General features: G+C 35.6%; 2 protein-coding genes across 2 annotated transcripts; both read right to left on the minus strand.

The window, feature by feature from the left end:
• Window positions 1–509: 509 nt before the first annotated feature.
• LOC141685659 (uncharacterized) lies at window positions 510–10,803 on the minus strand. Its single transcript, XM_074490751.1, has 7 exons — window positions 10,612–10,803; window positions 10,073–10,522; window positions 9,768–9,962; window positions 1,892–2,083; window positions 1,548–1,763; window positions 1,088–1,277; window positions 510–982 (listed from the first exon to the last, which is right to left on the minus strand). The coding sequence occupies exons 1-7, from the start codon at window positions 10,801–10,803 to the stop codon at window positions 510–512; spliced, it is 1,908 nt and encodes a 635-aa protein (XP_074346852.1).
• Window positions 10,804–10,950: 147 nt separating this feature from the next.
• LOC141685660 (uncharacterized) lies at window positions 10,951–11,702 on the minus strand. Its single transcript, XM_074490752.1, has 2 exons — window positions 11,698–11,702; window positions 10,951–11,596 (listed from the first exon to the last, which is right to left on the minus strand). Exons 1-2 carry the CDS (start codon window positions 11,700–11,702, stop codon window positions 10,951–10,953), a joined length of 651 nt encoding a protein of 216 aa, XP_074346853.1.
• Between the last annotated feature and the right edge of the window lie 9,303 nt (window positions 11,703–21,005).

Consider the following 21,005-nt stretch of genomic DNA (forward strand, 5'->3'; position numbering starts at 1 on the left):
TTTATGAAGGTGTTAAAGACCGAACAAATGAAACCATGTTTAGCTTATAATATTATAGTATAGATATATGTATACTAAAGTAAAAAAGAGAATGTTTAATAAAAAAATATAACTTTTTTAATGTTAAAAATTTGTAAATGGAAAATAATTGAAAAATATTATACATTTAAATAATATTAAATTATTATCTTGAATGAGTTAAATAAATCTTAAAAATACTAATATAAAAAATCATTTAAAAAAATTGCATTGTAAATCACCATCAATACTCTCGTTTATAAACTACTAGTTTTAATGAAAATTTTGTAGTTAACTAATATAATTATATATACTTATTTTTTATTTGTGACAAATTATACTCATTCAAACAATGATTCAAATTGTAGGTATATTATTCATCTTAAATATATCCATTTTTAATGTATATATTATATGAAACAAGATAATTTAATATAAAATAAATTAAATAATGAGTTGAACATATCTTTTTTTTATGAAAGAGAAAACATTTAATCATTCAAACTCTCAGACATACAAAGAGAAAGCACCTCTAACGGGGCATCATTCTCGGTGAAGACACGATCAGAGAAAAATAAAGATTGCCTTGCCAAGTAATGAGCTACCCCATTAGCTGATCGTTTTACATAGAAGAATGCAGCATCACCAATTTCATGTAGTAGCTGCTTACAATCTGAAATAACTAGATCAAATGGTGAATTGATGGACAATGAACTCCGAAGTGACTGCACAATTTTGATGCAGTCTGTCTCCAGCACAACACTTTGCCAGGCTGTGGTCTTGATCCAACTAAAAGCCTCTTTAAAGGCAATACCTTCAGCCAAAACAGGAGTGATCCTACACCTCCGACATCCTGCTCTTGCATTTACTAGTCTACCGGTGTGATCTCGAGCGACGCATGCATAACCATACCTACCCTCATTGTCGAAAAGTGCAGCATCGACGTTTATCTTGATTGTTTGTCCTACAGGTTTCGTTCATAAGTCTTTACCATCCATTGCATTGACACTACCAACAGCCGGAACAAAATTTTAATTTTTATCTTCTAACCACTGATCAAGAGTAGAACGTGCAGTACGAATCACTTCATCAACATGAATATAAGTACTATGCCAGACCACTGAATTCCGGGCATTCCAAATAGACCACAAAATCATTCCCATTTTAGAAATCATCCCAATAGAACCTTGGCCCATAACCTGTTCAAGCCAGTCTGCAAAATTTGCAGACGCAATGCCTGTATCCCCTAATCCCAGAGTCTGTAAACACCACCGAGCAAATTCACATTTAACAAGACAATGCAACGTAGTTTCCACTCCCTTATTACATAAAGGACAAAGATGTGAAACCCGAATATTTTTTGAAAGTAACAAGGCCCTGGTTGGTAAATAATCATTACAAGCTCTCCATAAAAAATTCCTTACCTTATGAGGAATCTTTAAATTTCATAATTTCCTCCAGAAACCTGAATTGTCATTAGGGAACCACTCACCCTTCAAGTCTTGAACTAAATTGAACGCACTTTTAACCGTATAAGCACCATTGTCTTCCTTATACCAGTAACGGATATCGTCTTCTTGAAAATGACTAAGAGGAGTCCCCAAAATAAGCAGCTGATCTCTATCATTAAACAGGTCCACTATCACCTCTGAATCCCACTCTCTAGCCCATGTTTTCATTAAGCTAGAAACCAATTGATTTTGAAGAGAAGGGTGTTGATTAGTTACAAACGGGCATGCTGCATCCTGCAACCAGGCATACTCAAGAATCTTTATTTTTTTTCCAGAGCCAATTCTCCATCGAGTGCCAGCCTTTATTAAGTTCTGAGTTGCCCAGATGCTACGCCAAATGTAGCTGGGATTACAGCCTATACTTGCATCCAGCAAAGAGCACTTAGGAAATAACGCACTTTAAGAACTCTAGCAACTAAAGACTCTTCATTATTAAGCAACCGCCATGCCTGTTTTCCCAGCAAAGCAAGATTAAAGTCGTTCAGCTTTCTAAATCCCATACCTCCCACATTCTTGGGTTTGCAAAGTTTATCCCAGCTAGCCCAGTGAATTTCCTGTTGAGAAGCTCACTAACAAGTATAGCAACATAGAGGCAAGTGTATAAAGAATTTAACAAGTTTAGGCCAAGACCACAGTTAACAAAACAAAACATGCAGGTAAACAAAATCAGTAACTGAAATAACGAAGAGAGAAAGAAAGATGTACCCGAAACCATAGCTTTCAACAGTGACTGAAATAAAGGTTTACAGATACAAAATGCCAAGAAAATAATCACAGCTGAGTCACCAGGCCTTGCTCGAAGTCCTGGCTGCTCTTGAAGAGATTATTGCCCCCTACCTGCTGCGTTTGGGATGTGCGCAATATCCCCACCAGGATAAAACAGCTCGGAGTTTATGTTAACAGCAGCAACAAAACCTCCACTTCGACCAGCACCTCAGTCGCCGGAAAATATCAGCACTTCAGGACTTATGGGAGAGAAATGCAGAGAGGTTGAAGAGAAGAGATGAGAATGTAGTGTATTGTATTCATTCAGTTTAGCCTCTATTTATAGGAGAGGAAAAATGAAACTGTCCACACACTTAATGTCTGAATTAAACTGCTCCATTAATGAAAAAATCAAAACTGATCAGATTTTGAATTCATAAATGAAAAAAAATCAAAACTGAACAGCTTTTGAATTTAAATTATTTGTAACAGCTTTTCACATTAACACCCACATTATTATCAGAACTTAAGTTAAGTTCTGATTCGACTCATCAGTACTTAAGTTCTGATTCTGATATCAGAACTTGTTAAGTTCTGATTTTATTCATCAGTTCTTAAGTTCTGATTCTAATATCAGAACTTGTTACAGATCAGATTATTTGCAGGTTCAATATATTTAGACTACTTAGCCTATTTCAGAACCCAGCTCAATAATCCAATCACCGATAAATAAATTCGAATTAAAATAATTCTCAAATAAATAAAATCCTCGCCCAGGTCGCCTCGCGTACGCGAGATGCCGAGACATTCGCCCAAATCGCCCTTCGACCCGGCCCGGCCCGGCCCGGCCCGGGGCGGGGCGGGGCGCGCGTGTGTGTGTGTGTGTGCGCGTGAAGCACACAACAACACAATGGACCATCACACACCTTAGTAGTTGTATACTACTCATGTGGGTAATACCATATAAAGCACACAACCCCCTTTATTTATTTCAATGTGGGACAAACATTCTCAAATTTTCCAAGCTTTTCCAAGCTACTTTCATCTCTCATTTCATATGGATTTCATTAAGAAAATTCTTAAAACCATACATGAAAATTTAAGTTCAAATATCATTGAACAATTTCCAATCATTAGATTTTAGGATTAACATCAAGAACATAATTAAATTAAGCTCTAAAATCCTAATTTTCTAACAATCCCCCACAAATCCATACAGAAATATGATCAATTTCCCATCATGACTTGTTTTTCAGAGTCGGTACCCTTCCGGGTTTGAACCCTCCTAATTCCTCTACTTCAATGGCTATCGGACTCAGATGGAATGTTTCACCTTGAATTTTATCCGTTTAGTATAATCATATTCCATAGACGACGACAAGTCAAAGGTTATGGTGCCAATCTACGGCTTTGAGACATTAATGGTCATGTCTCGATCCTGTTCGTCGAATGCTTCAAGGATTAACCCAATCCTCTAATTGCGACCACACAATTACATTCGCTTAGCTGGGCATCTCCAGAGATATACTGCCTCTATCTCGTCAAATGACTTGATCCCATTCAGAGTTTCAACACTCTTGCTTTTCTGGCAGTGTCAGTACCTTCTAGGTTTACAGGGGATAGATTCAGATACTGTAGTATCATTTATGTAGCAAAGGTACTACCAACTCATCCTTACAGCTTGTTATTACCCATTGAATACACTTCAAGGGATCTCCTCTCATGTGTATTGGGTTCCCACTGTTGATGAATTATGATGGGTTGACAATCCCATCCCCAACCTTGACTTAAGGACCACTGCAGGTTCCAGTCCTTTAGTAAGAGGATCAGCTATATTATTCTGAGTTCCTATGAACTCTATAGCTATGATCCTATCAGTCACTAAACCCCTTATAGACTTGAGTCTAACTTGGATGTGTCTCTTAGTTTTAGCATTATGCTTTTTACTGCTAATCTTGTCAATAGTTGTTCGACTATCACAGTGAATAGCAATAGCAGGGAGCGGTCTGCTTACTACAGGTATTGCAGACATAAGTCCGTGTAACCATTCAGCCTCCGTCCCTGTGGCATCAAGTGCACACAACTCAGCCTCAAAAGTAGACCGAGTAACAATAGTCTGTCTGCTTGACTTCCAGGATATTGCTCCACCAGCCAAGGTGAACACGTATCCAGTCACTCCATTGGAACCAGACTTCTTAGCTATCCAACTTGCATCACTGTACCCTTCAAGTACACCAGGAAATCTCCTGTAGTGTAAACTAAGGTACATTGTGCCTTTTAGATATCTAAGTACTCTATCAAGAGCATCCCAATGAGTTCTGTTTGGACAGCTTGTATATCTCGCCAATTTAGACACAGAATATGAAATATCTGGTCTAGTACAGTTAACAAGATACTGCAAGCTCCCAATAATCTGAGAATACCTTAACTGAGACACAGGCACTCCTGAAGTATTCTTGACAAGGGCAACTTTCGATTCATAAGGTGTACTAGCGATTCTACACTGTGAATAACCATATTTCTCAAGTATAGATTTCTCTATATAATGAGATTGAGTCAAGGTTATTCCTTCAGTGGACTGAATCAATTTGATTCCAAGAATCACACTTGCCTCACCCATATCCTTCATTTCAAAATGCCTTTTCAAGAATTCTTTAGTCTCGTTAATAATCTCAATATTGGTTCCAAACAGTAAAATGTCATCCACATATAGGCACAAAATAACACACTCATTACCTTTAACTTTAGTGTAGACACACTTATCACTTTCATTAATCTTATAACTGAAAGGCAATATAGTTTCATCAAACTTTTTATGCCAATCTCCGGGAGCTTGTTTCAAGCCATAGATGGACTTGATCAACTTACATACTTTCCTTTCATTGCCTGATGTAACAAATCCATCAGGCTGATCCATATAAATCTCTTCCTCAAGTTCACCATGAAGAAAAGCCGTCTTTACATCCATCTGATGAATGATAAGACCATGGACTGAAGCCAATGCTATAAGCATTTGGATTGTTACCATTCTTGCAACCGGAGAGTATGTATCAAAATAATCAATTCCTTCCTTTTGCTTAAAACCCTTAGCTACCAGTCTAGCTTTGTACTTATCTATTGAGCCGTCAGGGTTCAACTTCCTTTTAAAGACCCATTTGCACCCAATAGTAGAACACCCAGGAGGGAGATCAACCAACTCCCATGTTCCATTGGAAACAATAGAGTCAATTTCACTCTTGACAGCGCCCTTCCAGTGCCTTGACTCAGAAGAATCCATAGCTTGCTGGAAAGTTAAAGGTTCGTCCTCGATATTGTAAGTGATGAAATCACCTCCAAAATCCTTGACTATTTTTGCACGCTTACTTCTCCTTGGTTCCTCTAATTCCTTAGGAATAGAGCTACTACTAGGTTCCGCCCCCACATTTGTCATCTTTTCCACATGATCAGGAATAGAACTTGATGTGTGAGTAGGATCTTCCTCAGAAGTCGTTTCAGGTATTCCAGTCTTCATAGGGTAGACATCCTCAAAGAATGTCGCATCTCGAAATTCAACTATCGTGTTTGCCACTATACCATCTATGTCAGATTTTAACACTAAAAATCTCATAGCTGTAGTGGTTTCAAGATAGCTCAGAAAGATACAGTCAACAGTCTTTGGACCTAGTTTCTTTCTCTTGTGTTCAGGAACAAGCACCTTAGCAAGGCACCCCCACACACGAAGATACTTAAGACTAGTCATCCTGCCTTTCCATAACTCCAAGGGTGTTTTATCCATGTGTTTCAGAGGGACTCTATTCAAAATATGGCAAGCCGTATTTAGAGCCTCTCCCCACATGTATTTAGGCAACCCAGAGTTAATAAGCATACTATTAATCATATCTTTAAATGTTCTGTTCTTTCGCTCAGCAACCCCATTAGACTCAGGTGTGTATGGTGGAGTAACTTCATGAACTATACCATTGTTTGCACAAAATTCATTAAAAGCATTACTCGTATACTCACCACCTCTATCAGATCTCAATCTTTTAAGTAACTTACTAGTTTGTTTTTCTACTTTAGTTTTATATATAATGAATTTACTAAGTGCTTCATCCTTATGTCTAAGTAAATAAACATAACCATATCTACTACTATCATCTATAAAAGTAATGAAGTACCTAAACTGGTCCTTGGTCAACACACCACCAAATTCACAAATATCAGTGTGTACTAAATCTAACAAGTCTGAATCCCTAACAACGTTATGAAAAGGTTTCCTTATCTGTTTAGCAGACACACATACTTGACATTTAGAATTCTTTTCTATGGTATATTTTGGAATCAACTCTAAGTTCATCATGTTCTTAAGAGCACCAAAGTTTAAATGACCTAGTCTAGCATGCCATATATCTGAGGATTCAATACAATTAACAGTAGGAATAACATTATTATTCAAACTTCCCAAAACGGGATCCGCATTAATAACAAATAAACCATTTGACAAGTAACCCTTGCCAAAGAATGTACCAGTGTGAATAAGAACTACTTTATTACACTTGAACGAAATTTCAAAACCACTAGAAACTAAACAGCTTCCACTTATTATATTTCTATGCATGTTGGGAACATGATGCACTCTCGTCAGAGATAGAATACGTCCTGAAGGGAACTTCAGATCCACGTTTCCAACTCCATGTACTTGAGCAACACTAGCATTCCCCATCTTCACAGTCAGGCTATGACTCTGTTGATAAGATACAAATAAACTAATATCAGCACAAATATGTACATTAGCTCCAGTATCTATCAACCATTCATTTGACAGATAGGTAGAAAATATCACAGGGTTGTAGGATACATACCGGTCAACGTTGGTTTCAGAAGCCGTAGCCTCACCAACAACCATGTTCACTACAGGCCCACTTGCGGTTCCAAGCACAACATTTGCTTGTGCTACCTCGGTTTTCTTCGCTTTCTTCGTAGGGCAGTCCTTACTCCAGTGCCCAACCTGCCCACAAGACCAGCATGGTTTGTTTGCCTTGGGTTTCTTGGCCTTGTCCTTGTCACTCTTAGGTTTATTACTATTAGCTTTCTTAGCAAAAGCCTTCCTCTTTTGTCCTACAGTTGCTATGTTTACCTTAGAGGTACCGTGTTCAGTTGGCATCACATGTCCCTGTTTGGACTTGTGTTGTTCTTGTACCGAGATGTCCAGCATAAGGTTGGTCCAGGTGATCTCTCCTTTCTGTCTTTTCAGGGGGAGAGAGAACTCTTCCCAAGACTTCGGGAGTTTTTCAATTACACTCATCACCTTGAACTTCTCCGGGAGATTCATTCCAGACTCCTTCAAAGCATGCACTATCATCTCGAACTCATGCACCTGCTCAGTCATGGACTTATTGTCCACCAGCTTGAACTCGAGGAACCTTGCCACAGAATACTTTTCTAGACCTTGTGAGTCAGTATTATGTGTCTGGTCCAGCTTCTCCCATAAGAGTTTTGCAGAGTAGGCATCAGAAGAATAGACATCAAACAAAGTGTTTGTTAGTGCCGCAAGAATGGCCGCTCTAGCCACTCCATCCTTCTCAGCCCACTTCGCAAAAGCCTTAACTGTGTCAGCCTTCTCTTGATCCACTACTGGTTTCTCATATTCCACAACCGGCCACAGACCCTTTATAGTCAACCACAACTTCATCCTTTTCTGCCAGCGAGAAAAGCCAATGCCACCGTTGAATTTCTCCGGTAAACCGGTTAGTTCAACAGCCTGTGGGAAACTATAGGTGGTCCAATCAATGGCCCCAGCAGTTACACCCGAACTGCTACCACCACCAACGATAACCTCACTTTCGTTAACCATTATGCTAAATTCTAAATAACTAATAATCTCTTCAAGAATGTTGAGAAGCTCACTAACAAGTATAGCAACATAGAGGCAAGTGTATAAAGAATTTAACAAGTTTAGGCCAAGACCACAGTTAACAAAACAAAACATGCAGGTAAACAAAATCAGTAACTGAAATAACGAAGAGAGAAAGAAAGATGTACCCGAAACCATAGCTTTCAACAGTGACTGAAATAAAGGTTTACAGATACAAAATGCCAAGAAAATAATCACAGCTGAGTCACCAGGCCTTGCTCGAAGTCCTGGCTGCTCTTGAAGAGATTATTGCCCCCTACCTGCTGCGTTTGGGATGTGCGCAATATCTCCACCTGGATAAAACAGCTCGGAGTTTATGTTAACAGCAGCAACAAAACCTCCACTTCGACCAGCACCTCAGTCGCCGGAAAATATCAGCACTTCAGGACTTATGGGAGAGAAATGCAGAGAGGTTGAAGAGAAGAGATGAGAATGTAGTGTATTGTATTCATTCAGTTTAGCCTCTATTTATAGGAGAGGAAAAATGAAACTGTCCACACACTTAATGTCTGAATTAAACTGCTCCATTAATGAAAAAATCAAAACTGATCAGATTTTGAATTCATAAATGAAAAAAAAATCAAAACTGAACAACTTTTGAATTTAAATTATTTGTAACAGCTTTTCACATTAACACCCACATTATTATCAGAACTTAAGTTAAGTTCTGATTCGACTCATCAGTACTTAAGTTCTGATTCTGATATCAGAACTTGTTAAGTTCTGATTTTATTCATCAGTTCTTAAGTTCTGATTCTAATATCAGAACTTGTTACAGATCAGATTATTTGCAGGTTCAATATATTTAGACTACTTAGCCTATTTCAGAACCCAGCTCAATAATCCAATCACCGATAAATAAATTCGAATTAAAATAATTCTCAAATAAATAAAATCCTCGCCCAGGTCGCCTCGCGTACGCGAGACGCCGAGACATTCGCCCAAATCGCCCTTCGACCCGGTCCGGTCCGGTCCGGTCCGGTGCGTGGCGGGGCGAGGCGGGGCGCGCGTGTGTGTGTGTGCACGTGAAGCACACAACAACACAATGGACCATCACACACCTTAGTAGTTGTATACTACTCATGTGGGTAATACCATATAAAGCACACAACCCCCTTTATTTATTTCAATGTGGGACAAACATTCTCAAATTTTCCAAGCTTTTCCAAGCTACTTTCATCTCTCATTTCATATGGATTTCATTAAGAAAATTCTTAAAACCATACATGAAAATTTAAGTTCAAATATCATTGAACAATTTCCAATCATTAGATTTTAGGATTAACATCAAGAACATAATTAAATTAAGCTCTAAAATCCTAATTTTCTAACATTTCCTTCCTGGTTCTTGTGTCCGACTTCCACCAGTAGTTACACATGAGCTGTTCAATTTCTTTACACATTTGCAACGAAAATAGAAAGACACTCATAGCATACGTAGGCAGTGCTTGAACCACTGTTTTAAGTAAGATTTCCTTGCCAGCTTTATTCATTAACTTCCCATCCCAACTAGAAACAGTCTTTCTAATTCTTTATTTCAGATATCCCAGAACTGCACTTTTATTCCGGCCCAAAGTATTTGGCAGACCAAGATATGTACTGTGTTCAGTTGCCTCATTCATCTCCATTAGGCTGCAAACCTCCATTCGAGTCATGTCACTTGTATTTTTACTAAAAAATATGGAAGACTTCTGCCTATTAACTTGCTGTCCCGAAGCAGTCTCAAACGTATGAAGAAGCTGACAGACTTTTATAGCCTCAGTGATCGTTGCTTTACAATACAAATAACTATCATCTGCATACATATGAGAAATTGAGGGAGCACCATTAGCTACCTTGCAACCATGAAGCCAGCCCTTGTTTATATAACTGTTAATGAGAGCAGTAAACCCCTCATGACATATTATAAAAAGATAGGGCGAAATAGGATCACCTTAGCGAATACCTCTTGTTGGAAAAATAGGACCCATGTCTTCCCCCCGAGTGATATTGTATGTGACGTCATACAATGCATCACAAGTCTAACCCACTTCGCATCAAATCCCATTTTCCTCATTATAGCTTCCACAAAATACCATTCGACCCGATCATAAGCCTTACTCATGTCTAACTTAATAGCCATATAACCATCTTTCCCTACTTTCTTCCTCTTCAAGTAGTGTACGACCTCAAAAGAAACCATTATATTGTCCGTAATCAATCTCCCAGGGATAAAAGCACTCTGATTAGGGGAAACCACTAGATTCAGAATAGGTTTCATGCGATTTGCAAGGACTTTTGAGATCAACTTATAAGTCACATTGCATAACGCAATTGGTCTTAAGTCCCCCATGTTTATAGGAACTTTCTTTTTTGGGATAAGAATAATATTGGTTGCATTCAGATTATTACCAAACTATTCAAACTCAAAAAAATCACGTACCAGTTTTACTAGGTCCTCCCCAACTATGCTCTAATACTTCTGGAAAAAACCCGGGGTCATACCATCAGCCCCGGAGCTTTGTCTGGGTTCATTTGGGAAATAACATACTTCACTTCATCAACCTGAACTGATATGGTTCTTTGCACATTATTCAAAATCTCCTCCCAATGAGTATTCGAGGCAGAAAATATTTGAAAAAAATAGTCTATCATCAGTTGATCTAAGCCCATTCGACCAATCCTGCCACTCCCCATCACTGTTTTGTAAACACTTAATTTGGTTATTCTTTTTCCCGGTGCTAGCAGAAGAGTGGAAAAATTTATTGTTCTGGTCTCCGTATTGCAGCCAAAACTGCTTTGACCTTTGGCGTCAGTAAATTTCCTTTTGAACCAAAACCACATTCAGCTTATTCTGTTCTTCAGCATATAAACGAGTAGAACCTCATCCCGCCTTTGCTTCAGATATTTCAATCTATGCTTGCAATCTCGAATTTTTTGTGTAAAGTTACCGGTAATTTCTCTGTCCCAAACTTCCAACTGTGCTTGACAGACTAGGAGCTTTTGATTAAGCGCAGAGTCCTTATTTGTGTCCCAGCAATGCAACACAATATCTTTACACATTGGCTCACGGAGCCAAGCGTTCTCAAATCTAAACCTCCTGGTTTTTGGATTAGATATGCATTTATTGAGTGCTAAGAAAATAGGAGTGTGATCTGAAGTTGATACATTCATGTTGGACAGCGTTGCCTCCTTGTGAATATCTAACCACTGTTGATTAACCAAAGCTCTGTCCAGACGTAATTCAACCCAGGAATTTGTTCCTTTAGATTTCTCCCAAGTAAACGAGTAGCCTATTAAATCCATATCAATGAGATTACAATCCATAACCGCTTCATTAAAGCCCTGTAACAGCCATTCTGGATACCTCCTACCGCCTCTTTTGTCTTCATGGGAGAGAATGTTATTAAGATCGCCGATAACGCACCATGGTAAATTTGATTGCTGACTAAGTAATCGAAGTAAGTCCCACTTGGTTCTCCGTAATCTCCTATTAGGTTCACCATAGAATCAAGTTAAGCGCCATTCAGAATAGCCCACTATGCTTACTACTGCATCAATATGGTTCTTCGAGAAGCTTGTTATACTAACTTCATTCTCATGCTGCCACAAAAGAGCTATTCCCCCACTTCTTCATAAAACATCAACTGAAAACGAACTCTCAAAACCAACCAAATCTCTAACTTTATCCACTTATCCCTCATACATAAAGTCTCACAGAGAAATATTAGTTGAGGTCTCTTCTGGATAACCATATCCTTAAGAAACTGGACAGCCCCACGGCAGTTCTATGCTAACGTACTCATGATTCTCGGCAGACCCCTCCCTGGAGGCCTACCGCTTGCAAGTTTTTTGAAAGCCCATCATTAGCATCTAATGGGTTTTTGTCATCTGCCCCATTGGGCCTTTTCCTCTTTGGATCATTAAAAATATAGTCCACATCCTCCTCCATCCTGTTTACATCAGTTTCAGAATTCAAATTATTATTATTTAAAATTCCCTCCGTTGTAACAGACTTCCCCGAAGTACTAGCAATATATCCCTTAAAGTTAGGATCTTGATTTTCAGTTCCACTTTTGCCGCTGTCACCTTCACCCATGGCTGTATTCCCCATATTCACATTTTGCTCCTTCTCTAATTGCTGCAGAGCTGATCCTGACCTCAACCATTTAGAGCCAGTTAAGTACTGTTGTCTCCTTGGCATTGCTTTCGTGGCATTGCTTTCATCCAAGGTCCATATGGCTTTGACAAATCATTGACTGGGGATTCAAATATCTTCGCTCAAAACTTATCATGTCCAAGCAAACCACAAATAAAACAGAATGTAGGAACATGTTCATATTTGAAATTAATCCAAAACCATGTACCCCCTGACTTCTTGATTTCCATTCTCCGTTTCAATGGTTTATCAATCTACATTTTTACTCGTATACGCAAGTATTCTCTCCACATACCTACAAAATTATTCCTGTCCGACTCCAAAAACTCCCCTATATAGTTGCCAACATCCTTACATACTCTCTCTGTCATGAAACCCGGTTGGATATCATGTAACTGAACCCATAAATCCAACTTATTTTGCATCATCCTTGGATTGTCTCCTTCCTCATCCGCTCAAACACCAATTGCATCATATCATACATCCATGGAGAACCTTCGATCACTCTATTAATATCCACATTGTGATAGAATTGAAATAAGAAGAGATTTGGCTCTAAGCTTTTGATGTAGACTCATTTCCCTGGTTTCCACAATGATGCCAAGAAGTGTTGCATCTTGTAAAAATCAATAGATCTATCCGATAAGACACGTCCCACCAAACACCGTCTCGTATTTATCCCCCTTTCTAAGACCTCCTCCTCTGCATACACTGTTCCCCCCTCATCTTCTTCCTCCAAACTGATAGCTGCGTATTTATCTACTAGATCTTCCATAAGAGATTGAACAAAACAATTCAGAAAAACATGAAAAAAGAATAACGAAAAATGTTTATAGAGAATGAGAGAAAACCATGTCAGTTGACATGAACATGTTCTTCAGAAGTGATGATCTTGAGTAAGGCACGAGTTGAACATATCTAACTTACAAGTTTACGTATACATTACTTTTTATTTGACTATTTTTTTGTTTATCAATATTATATCTTATTTTTTTATAAAATAATATATCATAAGTCACATGTATAACTTATCTCTTTAAGATAAATATTTAATTTTTAAAATATAGTATAACATATTAAAATTTACATGTATAACTGTTTTTTAGTTAATTTTGATTATGTAATAAAATTACTTTTTATACTTTAATTATTATATTTTATTTATAAACTTTAGTTTTTTATTATTTCATATTATTTTTTAAAAAAATTAGTAAAGATATTTATTTAGATTTTGAACAGAGCACTTAAAATTTGAGTACCACTCAGTTGTGAGATGATCATACTTCTCACCTGCCCTGTCTTCAGATGCGATAATAAATTGCTACCCGCTTTGATACTCAGATTCGAGAAGGTACATTTAAATTTCTTTCGAGTAATAAAGTCAGACGAAAAGAATATTATTTTTAAAAATATTATATTATTTTAGTGAAATTATTATTTATCTGTTATTAGTTAATCGAGGTATAGGCGGCCATGATGCCCAAAACTTTGGCCAGAAGATGTATAAATGATTTATTGGACGGGTTTTGACCGGGTCTTAATAAGCCCAGGCTTTGACCGAGCCCGACTTTTCGAATTTTGATTTTGACCGGGTCGGATTTCTGAGAAATGTCAGAGCCTATTTAGGCCCTCGAGGCGGGCCTTATCGAGCTTTTTTTTTGGGCCGGATCGGATCGGATCGGGCCGGGTTTTTTTCTAATTTAAATCGGATCGGATTGTATTAGAGATTCTGACATATATTAGGAACTAGATCATTGCAAAAATGTATTAGTTTGCATGGAATATTTTATGAAAACACTACTTCATTGAAAATATTTAATTACTGCAAAAAATAAACATGTTTATAGAATAATACGTTTTACAAATGTTATCCAAATATATACAGTATACTTATTATATCTTTTTTTTTATCGTAGGTAACCCGCAGCCGCTACCTTTCGGGTGCGCACTGGGTAAACCATACGGGCTCACGCAATAGCCTGCAAACCACGTGAACCAAGGTAAACCGCACCAAGGTAAACCGCATTTAAGCGACAGACTCTGACTCAGGAGGCATAATCATAAATTCTCCTCCCGTGGGAATCGAACCTGTGACCAAGAGGATAGTTTTCCTCTCTTTAACCAGTTGAGCCAACCCTTGCGGGCTTATATCTTTTTTCATTAATAAATAGTATTATTAGTCACGAATATGGAAATATATATGTGTTTAAAGTATTATTTATATTTATAGTAAATGTGAATACATAAATACAATAAATATATAAGGAAATATTATAATAATAAGATTTTAACCGTATTTTTTCGGGTTTTTAATCGGGCCGAGTCAAAAATCGGGCCGGACCCAAACCCGGGCTTTTAATCAGGCCGGGCTTGGCTGAACTTTACCTAAAAATATAAGGCCCGTCGAGGCCCCGTCCCGGACTTTGACCGGGCCGGGATTTAACCGAATTGGGCTGGACTAGATTTTCGGACCGGGGTTTTTGTGCATCCCTGCATCTACCTATAATTTAGTGGAGTTATTAGAAAAAATTAAGCTTATCATTTTTTTGCTAAAAAATCGTTCAACTAGTTTTTACAACCCCACTGACCTATACTAAACTATAAAAAAATTCAAAAAATTGTCCATGGTTAAATTTATGAATCTTAGGGCCTATTTATTTGCTCACTTGAAAATTATTTACACATTTTTCAATCCAATTTATAAGTTGAATTTAAAATTTATAATTTGATAAGTTGAATATTGGTGGTGATGTAATGTTTCTCAACTTATTTTATTTTTTCACCTTTTCATCAACTTTAATTTGAAAATTATGTTTTAAAATTTAATCTAATTTAAAATTTACGAATTAAGATAATTATATTTAAACATTATTTATTTTAGTTCATTTTAGTAAAATTGATTATATCTTATAAGTAAAAATTATTATAAGTAGAATTATCCAAATACTTATCTATACTATATTATAATAAACGAAACATTAAAATTTTGGTAGTCCGTCAGTCGATACTTGCTGAAATTACTTTATTACCCTTATTTAATTATTCTAATTCTAATTATTGGGTCGATCAATTCTAATTCTAATTGATATTCAAGTCAACTTCCTCTATCGCTTTACCAATTTCAATTCTATTTTATATCGATTTCTATATCATTATAATTTATATTAAACTCAACGTCTTTTATCAATTTATATTTTAATTCATATTGAGTTTAATATTATTATAATTTGTTACTTCATGTTAAATTAAATTTAAACAAACTAAATATAATTATTAATATTCAGTTGATATATCATGTGAATCGGGTTAAGATAAAATAATAATACTATTCAACCTCCTAAAAAAATTATACTAATGAACTTGGAGAACAAAATAATATATATTATTTATCCAAGATAAAAAATATATTATATAATTGATTCAGACTAACACAAAACTAAAATAAAAATACAATTCAACCAACAAAAGTAATATATACTAATTATTCAGTCTAAAACAAAATTATCTTATTGATCGAGATTTTAAAAATAATTAAAATTAGACTAAAAATAATTAGTTTGATTTGGTCGGTGTATTGGGCATCGGGCTAAAATAAAATAATGTAAATCACTGATCTGAGATTAATAAAATTAATATTAGACTAAGTATAATTCGTACCCTATTGATGCGAACTAAAAAATTCGTAATATTGTCTTTTTCAAATATCTTTTATAGAATTATAGTTAATCGACTAAGTAATATCATGCTAAAATAATATTTTTTAAGGTCCGAACATAATGGAGACATTATATTTTTACCCTCAATAAAAAATAATTTTGTTATAATAACATTTTTCCCCTTACCAATGCTATCACTTTAAATAAGTTTAAATATTCAAAAAAGTTATGAACATATACGTCTACTAATATAATTATTATGAAGTCATATCATTTAAAGTTTTAAATAAATAAAATTAAGAATTGAATTCAATTCACACAAGTTTTAAACTAGTATAACTTATAAGTATTCATCTACTTATCATGTAACTTATTCATTTTAAGTTATTTATTTTAAAATTTACATACTTAGTTGTCAAATATTTTCATATGAATTATATAGTTTTGTACATGTGTAAGCCGTGATCAAGGTAACCATCATACAATTAATAAATATTTTTTATATAAATTATTTTTATTTTTTAAAAAAAGTTCACTCTGCAAAATAATCATTTGATCCCTAAAACATTACATGTACTTATGAGTTGCCGCCTGTATTATACTAATCTTCTAGTGCTCTTACGATAATATATACTAATTTATCTAAATTAAAACTACTAATCTAAATTTATGAGTTTCTATTGCAATATCCATTTTAAGACATTGTTGGAAATTTTATATAAAATAACTTCTCATCATTTATATTTGAAACATTATTTTACGATTAGTAGTTCCACGAATTATATTTATTTATTTTAAATTTTAAAATATTTGTAAAGCGAATATATCAAATATAATATGTTATTCCAATTATAAATATATTGCAATTATTAATTATTTTTTGTGTCAGGTAAGAATTAAGTCAATTTTTTAAATTGTTTTATTAATAACTTTAAAAATAATTTTAGTTATTTTAATTAATACTTAATCAACTTAATTATGTTGCCGTAGATCAACAATAAATAACTAGTATTAATTATTTTAGCCTAATTATGAAAGTTTATTAGGATTCAAAAAAATGTTCAAAAACTTTTTGACAAAAAAAATAGTTTGTTGAACTTTTTGCCTAATAACTATAATTTAGTGCATGATACGTGCAAACTTCCTTGACAAGCTTATGTTTACTTTGTAATCCCCTTAATTTCTTTCACAAATCTCGCATGATTTTGAATTTAATCTATACAAATCGATAATATCTATTATTTAAGTATACAAAACCTATCATGTTGAAGTATTTTCTCTTTAAAATTTAATTTCAATATTTTGCTCTTTTAAAAGATTTTCCAAGATTCGGTCACTGTTATACTCGAGTGTCACCTGGATATAATATCTCAATAGCTTCATTGGCCTTCGTATTAAAAATTATCGCACGCCGTTTGTGAGGGTGACATATCCCTAATATATAATTAGTTTGATAATTCCATTAGTATGAAACCTTCAATATATGACCAAAAATAAACCGTGCGGGCTCAGTTCATACCGAATATCATATTAATGTGAAGTTAGACCTACTTAGCCAGACCAATAAGTGGTATCAAAGTTTTATGTTATAAATAACCGTAACAATCTCATATAGGCTTTTAGAATGGACCTAGGAAGAGACATATGGGCTACCCCAGGATGTGCTTAAGAGGGAGGCAGATGGGCCTTCCAGTGTGGGTTTAAGGTGAGCCAGAGAGCCATATGGACTTCCAGAATAGGTGAAAGGGAGCCTGATCACACAATCAGAAGGCAGGCCCAGCAGGTGTCGAGCTCGATATGTGAAAGAGAGATTGTTAGTAGTTATCACATCCTTTATGGAAGGGATATGTTAGGAGCAATTGATGATATCAAGCAGAAACTATCACAAGTTCACATCAGATTTATATATCAACGGATGATGATATCGACGGATGATGTAATCATTATTTGTCACATCAGTTTATCTTCGATAAGGAGAAGGAAACATGAACTCAAGGCGGTGAAGGATTTTATGTCAAAAGCATTGTATTAGGTTTCCTTGTTAATATAATAGGATTTCTTATGCATTGTGTAACAACTGAGAAATTACGCTGTATTATACCGTAATAAAGATAAATTATGTGTTTTATTATGTCATTTATGTAATTAGTTATAAAACTCTAACTGTTATGTGATATGTGTGTTCCGTATCGTCAGGGTATTCTCCGAGGATATTTTATTTAGTATTAAAAGCTTCTATATCAAAAGTTATACTACCCGAACTATGTTTTAATAGATGATATTTTAAATAAAATAACTGGCCTTATTTTTCTTAGAACGACTTATACCATCGCGTTATTCTGAACATCTAAGTATTTTATAAATTTTATTGTTTAGTGAAAAATGACTTTTTCGGGCCCCTTCGGGTGTTAAAACCCCCACAAAAATCACATTTTTATTTTTATAAAATTTTAGAACTATCAAATATACCATTTCTTTGTATTTTTGAATTATTAACAATTTTTGGGAATTTTTGATATATATATTTTATATATTAAATATTTCAAAATTAGAAATTAATACTCAAAATTTATAAAATTAGGGGCCAATTAATTTTATTAGATGTATAATTATGGACTTAATTTTAATTAGGGATATTATTTTTACTTGTATAAATAGCCTAATTTTTATTTAATTATTAAAAATCAGAAAAATCAGATTAATTCTCTGAAATCGGGTCAGGAATTCGGATTCGGGCCGTGCAATCAAACCATGATTTTGATCAGTGTTCTGCACCAAATCGATCGATGTAAGTACTCAAATTCATCCTCTTGATATGTTCTTTCGATTTCTGGTATCAATTTCATGTTTTAAGTTGTTATTTTTCAATTTCGATTTCTAGGGTTTATGTTTGAATTGGGTCTTTTTGATTATAGGGTTATTAGGATGATTTGATGATTAAAATAGCTTCATATGATGATTTGCAGTCATTTCATGGTATTTAATTGAACGAACGATTCCTGGATATGTGAATTCGATTATTAGGGTTGATACTAATTTTTGATTTGAACGTTTTTGATTTTGAGAAAGCTGAGGTATATAGGGTGTTAGGGCTTTAATTGTAGAGTTCATAAACTTTGATTTGAGCTATTGAAATCGAAGTTTCATGTACATATGAGCCAAATCGATGTTTGACCGGAGTTTATGTCGGACCCAGGGGTTTTTACGGTTGGTTTTGGCCTTAATCAGAAAGGGGAAGTGATTTGGAATGGTTTGGAATAAAAAACCGTACCAAACGATAGCGATTTTGGCCTGAATTTGGATGGACGAAATTGGCTCTGGTGGCCGGATTCTGGGCATAATTCGGCGTGTGCTTCACGACCTGGATTTTGACCTGTTTGACCCGATTAGTTGACCCGTTGTTATGGATAAAAAACTAAGGTGTATTAATTGCTGTATTTATTACTAGGGTTCGGGATCTCAAGGCCTTTAATGGTTGCTCTCGTGTTTCGTAGCTTAATTCTGCCTTTACGAGATACCTATGTATCTCTGCGAACTAGAGAATCAAGCCAAAAATATAGTTCTGAATGGAGGGGTGATACCCTTTATATAGGTGTGGAACATCATGAATTAGAATAGGTCTAGGAGACTTGGTGGGCAAGTCCCAGAATTAGAATGGACTTTGGAGTCTTAGGAGATAGGAAGTTGATTCCTTATCCAATTAGGTCCCTTGGAAGCCAATCTACAAGGACTTATATCCTCATTAGAACTTACCTTGATAGCTGTTTTTCCCATATTTATCAACTACAAAAATAGTTAATAGTCAGGGCTATTTGGGCCTTCTTTGTTCCATCAGGCCTGATCTGGTCCATTAGGCCTGATCAATATGTTGACCTTCTTAGTCTGAATGTCATACATCTCCTTAATGGGCCTTGTGCGTAGCCCAAACCATGTATAATTATTACAATAAAGTCAAGGTTTATTTTATCCCTATCATTTCCCCCCCCCCAACTTCCAGGAAACCGTATTAGATTTTGCTGAAGTTAAGTCCATTTGATCCCTTATAAGGTATCGTTTTTTCGTAAAGTGTGAACCGACCTACACATTCACAACGATTTTTGCCTTTAAAATTCATTCATTCAGGATTCCCTAATTTTCTAGGATTTTTTGTGTACTTTCTGGTATTTTTAATGATTTTTCCTTAATTTTTAAGAATATTCTGATACTCACAGGTATTATTTCTTTAATATTTCAAGAATATTTTATCAACAATAATTTTTGAAATTTATTTTCTAATTTTCCCTAATTTTATGCGATTTTTTGCTTATTTTTCCCTATTTTTTGGGAATTTTTAACAATTTCTCTGTTTTTTGGCCTATTTTTTAGATAAATTAATGGGCTCTCATGGTGCTATGCATCCTAGGCGTGGGTCACCCCTGCCTAGGAGACATGTTACCAACAACGCCCAGGAATATTGTCTCCTAGGCGTTGTTGGATCCCCCATACTTCCTAGGTGTGGGTCACCCCCGCCTAGGAGACAGTTTCTGTACCAAGCCTAGGAATTGTGTCTCCTAGGCGTGGTTAGGTTCCATTCCTTCCATACTTCCTAGGCGTGGGTAACCCCCTCCTAGGAGACAAGTTCTGTACCACGCCTTGGAACTATGTCTCCTAGGCGTGGTTGAGTTTCATCCCTGTCAAAATCCTAGGCGTGGGTTACCCCCGCCTAGGAAGCATCCATTATACCACACCTAAGAATCATGTCTCTTAGACGTGGTTGAGTTTCAACTCTTCCATAATCCTAGGCGTGCGTTACCCCCGCCTAGGAAGCATGCATTGTAACACGCCTAGGAATTATGTCTCCTAGGCCTGGTATATATCTTCATACCCTCAATATATCCTAGGTGTGGTGTTAAGTGGCATTTATGACACTTATTTATGCTCTAATAAGCTTTGAGTTGGTGTATTTGTATTCAAGTTATTTGTGTTTTAATGTGTTTTCAAGTGTTTTTGCATTTCAGGCTTTACTTAGTGAATTAGGTGAATTAACATTGTTTTGATGCTAATATGGTGTTAAGGATGTGCTGGAATAAAAGCTTGAAAGATTG

Source organism: Apium graveolens, chromosome 9, assembly GCF_009905375.1.
Source record: "Apium graveolens cultivar Ventura chromosome 9, ASM990537v1, whole genome shotgun sequence".
Classification (NCBI taxonomy): domain Eukaryota; kingdom Viridiplantae; phylum Streptophyta; class Magnoliopsida; order Apiales; family Apiaceae; genus Apium; species Apium graveolens.

Coding starts and splice junctions, on each gene's coding strand:
- LOC141685659 (XM_074490751.1), bottom strand. CDS start 10,803: ATGGGGAGTGGCAGGATTGGTCGAATGGGCTTAGATCAACTGATGATA. Junction 9,963..10,072: donor TCCTATTTTTCCAACAAGAG/GTATTCGCTAAG, acceptor CATGGTTGCAAG/GTAGCTAATGGTGCTCCCTC. Junction 2,084..9,767: donor GTGACATGACTCGAATGGAG/GTTTGCAGCCTA, acceptor GCTTCTCAACAG/GAAATTCACTGGGCTAGCTG.